The sequence below is a fragment of the Notothenia rossii genome (assembly GCF_949606895.1).
Source record: "Notothenia rossii genome assembly, chromosome: 4".
Classification (NCBI taxonomy): domain Eukaryota; kingdom Metazoa; phylum Chordata; class Actinopteri; order Perciformes; family Nototheniidae; genus Notothenia; species Notothenia rossii.
Window position 1 is genome coordinate 40,543,570 of NC_136902.1, and position 5,655 is coordinate 40,549,224.

Consider the following 5,655-nt stretch of genomic DNA (forward strand, 5'->3'; position numbering starts at 1 on the left):
TTTGTAATGATATACAATATTTAACATAAACATGCCTTCGAGAGTATAACTTAATTTATACAAGACAATATACATTGAAAATGTGCCCACATATTTATGCGGTTATCTGAATCATATTTCTACCCCTTATATTCGAAAAGATATGATTAAATATCTAAAATATGCGCACTTCGACGCTGCGTGGGTGGACTCCAGTTATATCTTTCAAACTAAATCTATCCACTATCTGCTTGTAGACTAACGGTCAAAGGGTCTAATATCCGGGAGGGCCGGGCTCGAGCCTCGGAAAGGAAACGTTTTTTTGTGTTATCTCTTTTCATTCACTTACAATCTTTGTATAAATGCAAAGTATTCCAAGGTCTGCTTCACCTTAATTGTCCCAACTGCTTGGCAACAGCTGTCTGTTCTCCAGTTGTTTAAGGTGGTAGCCTGTCGCCTGCGTTCATGTTTCAAATAAATGGGAATTGATCAGCCTCAGATGTATTAATTTATAAAAAAAAAAAAAATAGAATTCGAATGTTTCTCTTCAGTGCAATTGCAATTGCACATTGCATCATTTTTGTGTTCTTTGTTCTGTTTTAGAAAGGAAGGATTGTTTACTTTTTTCGTTGTCTACAAAACCGGAAAAACAACATAATTGTGCTTTTCCAGACACTGAAGAAAGAAAAATACCATGAATTTTCGGTATCAGAGCTGTTAGGGAAAAGATCAGGCAATATATCTTGAGAGAAAACTTATCTTTTGATCCCGTTTGAATTGTGCCACGAATTACACTTATGATGTTTGTCATCTTAAACAATCACTTCCATGTCAAAAAACTCAGTTTGTCGTAAAACTGAGTTTTTTAGGTTTTCAAGACTATGAAAAATACGCAACTAGAAAGAAGTGAAATGTGCCAACGTGACGGCCGTCTTGGTGTGTGGTGCGCGACGGGAGATGTAGGTCATTGACTGGTTTCAGGCAAAAAAAAAGTGTTACTTCACAGTTTTACGACACATTTCTATTTTTTTGACTTGCAAAATTATCTTTTAAATTGACAAAAATCATATGTGTAATTTGTGGTTCAATTCAAACGGGATCGAAAGATAATCTTTCTCTCTCCATTGACTTCAATACATACCTTTTCCGAAATAAGGTCCCATGGAGCTCAACCGGAAAGGGAGGGACTTCGCCTCTCTATAAGCATGCAGCAGCAGTAGCAGCAGGCGGAAAAATGTCCACGAGAAACTTCATCTTGCGTTGCAAAAGGACAATAAATGACTGCACAAGACTTCTCCAAACAGATGATGCCGGTCATGCCGTGTTACAATCCACAGTAACGAGGTAAGGGCCAAGCCTATCGCTACTACCAACACAAAGGAATGTAGTTTGTTTTTGCATGTAACCTAAACTGAGGTTGTGTGAGATCTTTCACACTTACAAATTCTGTCTTCTCCCCTATTTCACCAAACCGTTTACTGGCAGGTTAGAAACCATGGAAAGGAGCCTCGAGTGGTCACGGGGCAGGCTAATTAACGTCCCTACAGCTGATCTTTTACTTCAGGACCTTCGGGAATATATACTTGAAGTCCGGAGATCTTGGCCTACCACACCCGCACAACAAGGTAGGTCGATGTGATAATTGTTCACTTTAGCATAGGCTTTCGTTGATAAACCAGTGCTAGTATTGTTGAGTACTAAGTGTCTTACAGGCCAATACATTTTAAAGTAATTATTTGTTTTAAATATGGGTAATACCAATATAAACACCTTTTTTAATCTGTAGTTGCCAGCTATTAATTACAACATTCTGGTGAGACGCTCTGAGTCTCGAGTTGTCCACTTAAAACTGTACTCCAAATTCCACCTTTATATCCTGCCACAGTAGAGGAGACGCTATTCCCCCTCCCCCGTCGAGGGCAGTCTGGCCATCTGTAGTACACCACGTATCATCAAACGTGTGAATGAGGACATTGAAAGGGTGCCAGAGGGGGAGTCTCTGTCTTCAGGGTTGGAAGACACAGACTGCAACTATGTATCTCTATGCCCCTACACATTTATGCTTTTGTTCTTACTGTATACTACAACTATAGTGTATTGCATGTCCACTGGTTTAATGCCAAACTGCATTTCATTTTTTTTTAAAGTATCTTTAGGCTGGGCAATGACAATAAAATAGACGCATTGTGTGCGTTTCTGGCACAACGGCATAAATGCGTTGCTTTTACAACAATGACAATAAATGTAATCTAATGTTTTGCTGTTGTTGCAGGTCATTCTGGCTACCACGCCCCACTCATTTTGTTGGGTGGTCGAGGTCCCCCACAATTCAGCATTTCCAGAGAGCAACTCTCTTTTTTGAGGAGCTGTGGTTTTACAGCAACAAAGATGGCACAGATATTAAAAGTATCTCTGCGCACAGTGAGACGGCGATTGAGGTATGTAGCAATGTCTTCAACATTGGAAGTGCCATCTTGTCTCAATTTATTGTAAACATCCCAAGGAGGGGTTGTAGCCATGTTACACTATGCATGTTGTAAAGTAAATCTGAATACCGTAGGTCTCATATATTTAAAACATGTTTATTTTTCAGGCAGTTCCACATGCTGCGCTCTGGGACATACTCCACCATCTCAGATGCTACACTAGACGACCTCATCAAGGAGATAGTGGCTGGGAATAACCAGATTGGCCCTGAATCTGTCAGGGCACAGCTGCAGGCCTAGCAGATTTGGATACAGAGACGCAGAGTGCGGGACAGCATGAGGCGGATAGACCCAGAAGCAGCTTCACTGGACATGTCCTCTCAAGCTGCAGAAGACAACTCCAAAACAGTGGAGGATCTGCAGAAGCAACTGCAGGAGTTAAGAGTCCAGCGAGAGTTTTGCTAACAGAGGTTTGCTGGCTCCGACGACAACATCCGATTCTATACAAGGTAATGTTTTGGCTAAATTCTATCCAAGTTTTTGAGATGGGTTAGCTTATAAAGAATCCTGTTTACCTGCCGTGTGACCGCTGACTATATGCATGCAGTGTTGGAATAAGTACTCAACTTAACTGAAGTATAAGTACAAATACTATGGTTTTAAAATACTCCTGAACTGAACATGTAGAATCATAAATCCTGTGTTTTCATATATAAAAAGTAACTAGAAACTATGAAGGTTAACTAAATGTGGTGGAGTAAAACATATTAATACTAACAACATACTGATAATATTTTACTACAAGTGGAAATCTTCAAAACCTTACCAAACTAAAAGTATGTCAATATCCACTGCGTTTCCCCCAGTTGCACACGTAAGAATGAAGAGTAAACGTAGTCATTGTGTGTAAAATGTTCCCTGTATGTTTTAGATTATTATTACTGCTGCTAATGTAGTTGCTACATTTTACTGCTGTAGATTACTATACCTGCACCTAGTGCCTTCTTACTCAGTCTATTTGAATTGTAATGTATTATAGCAAACAAGAGGAAAGCATTAGCCCATGTGTTACAGTTAACACGATTGTATTTACTGTCAATTAATGACTGACATGTGTCTTTTGTGTACAGATTCCCGAGCTATAACCACCTGATGGCCTTCTGGTTTTTAATTGAGCCTTCAATTCATTAAATGGTTTGTGTTACTAGAGCGATATCAACTGCCAAGAGTAATGAAGAAGTGGTTACACACGCACGTCCATCAACGGTAGGTTACGTTTCTTTTAACACACAATCTAAACACAAACTGAAGGGAAAATGTCTCTCCGACATTTCATTGCTTTTGTGTAGGCTAAAAGGCTAAAGTACTCAATCCTTTTTGAATACATCAGAGAACTAAAACAACTTAATGTTTTTCCCATAGTGTGCTACACTCATGACATTAATATAGTAACCTTTTTTTTGTTTTTATCTTCCAGAGACAGCTGCTTCAGCCAATTGACGAGTTCTTCCTTTTTCTATGCTTCCTGTCGGTGGGTTTGAAAGAGAGGGACCTTGCAAACCGCTTCAACGTACACCAGTCCACTGTGAGCCGCATCATTGCAACATGGACAAGTTTTCTTACAACTTTATTGGGGTCACAGTGCATCTGGCTTACACCTGCAGAAGTTCAAGCCCACCTCCCAGAGGCATTCAAAGATTTCCCAGACACACAGGTGATCCTGGATTGCACAGAGCTGAGGTGTCAAACACCATCCTCACTCCTCCTCCAAAGTGAAATGTATTCTACATAGAAATCTCACTGCACCATGAAAGCCCTGGTTGGCATAGCCCCACATGGCGCAGTGACATTTGTTTCCAGTCTGTATGGTGGTTCTGTCAGCGACAAGGAGATTTTCAAACAATCTGGAATAGCTGCGTTGTTGACTGAAAACATAGCAGTGATGGTAGATAAGAGCTTCCTGATCAGCGATTGCTGCAAATGCAAGGTGTACTGCCCACCTTTTCTGTCAAAGCAGAAGCAAATGCCAGCCTATGAGGTGAGGGAGACACAGGCCATTGCCAGACTGAGGGTTCATGTAGAGCGTGTCATTAGGAGGATAAAAGAGAACAAACTTTTTGATGGTGAATCCCACATAGGTATTGTTTGTATTCTTATCGATAGTCATGAACTTTCTCTTGTGACAAAATAGACTCTCCGTTAGTGAACGTTTACTCTGTGTAAAAGTGATTTCTGTGTGTAAAAGTGAGGTAACATGTGTAGATGAATAACATCAACTTGTATTCGTCCCACACATACACACCTATAGATGTAGTTATATTTGTGTCTGTGACTTTATATTGAATGGGAAATAACTGGAAAATACCTGTGTAAGAGAGAGACTCCTGTCCCGCCTCTCCATTTTATTTTTAGTTGTGCATTGTTATTTGTGCTTTAGAAACATTCCACTTGAACTTTATTTGAATGAACTTAGTAGTAATTATTGTCCTATATTTCTTTCAGATTTCACAGCTGCCTGGGCCTAGGAGAAAGAACCTCCATCTGTGCCTGCACCAAGGTCAAGATCTACCGTTGCTCAAGGGCCTTCACCAGAGCCATCACCACCGAGGACCAAAGGACCAGCATCACTACAGCGGCCTCCATCTGTCCCTGCCACAAGATTAAGATACACCTCGGTACAAAGGCCTCCACCACAGCCATCGCGATCAACCCAGCCAGCAAAGAAGTCTCGCCTAGCAGACGTACCTCCAATCCAGCCACCAGCATCAACCCGGGACAATCACACCTACCTCCCTCCCACACAGCCACCAGCAGCCCATGCACCATCACCCCCACCTACACAGCAGCCAGACCCACTGTCTTGGAAGACAGACAAAGACCATGGACAAAGACCCCCTGTCTTTACATTTATAATGAATAGTTGGTTGAAAAAGTTCTGATATTGGAAATATTGAGATTTTACAGTTTCATATGTTAACATAAATAGTTGGTTGAAAAATAAAGTTGAAATGCTGAATTTGTATTTGTACACATCACATAAACCTTGGTATGGAATATGAAGTCATTATTCAGTCCTGATGTAACTTTTCTGTGGTGAAAGTAGAGGGATGGAAATATTTTACTCTAAATTATAATTTACACATTTTCATTTTAGACATGAACAACACATTTATATAGGCTTATAGGGTAATTGATATATTTCACTACTTTTGTGAACCAAAGACTTTGGTGAACAAAATCTGAAACACCA

At 40.3% G+C, this 5,655-nt stretch overlaps 1 protein-coding gene across 2 annotated transcripts; it reads left to right on the forward strand.

Annotated features, from left to right (window-relative positions):
* Positions 1–310: 310 nt before the first annotated feature.
* Positions 311–5,421, forward strand: LOC307037927 (uncharacterized protein). 2 transcript variants are annotated; one of them, XM_079679145.1, is made up of 7 exons: positions 311–1,323; positions 1,465–1,604; positions 2,252–2,417; positions 2,573–2,914; positions 3,536–3,671; positions 3,883–4,119; positions 4,908–5,421. In XM_079679145.1, the coding sequence occupies exons 1-4, from the start codon at positions 1,214–1,216 to the stop codon at positions 2,703–2,705; spliced, it is 549 nt and encodes a 182-aa protein (XP_079535271.1). In that variant the 5' UTR covers positions 311–1,213; the 3' UTR covers positions 2,706–2,914; positions 3,536–3,671; positions 3,883–4,119; positions 4,908–5,421. The 2 variants fall into 2 exon arrangements, with proteins under 2 accessions (XP_079535271.1, XP_079535272.1); XM_079679146.1 differs by having other exon boundaries at positions 3,883–3,990.
* Positions 5,422–5,655: the final 234 nt, after the last annotated feature.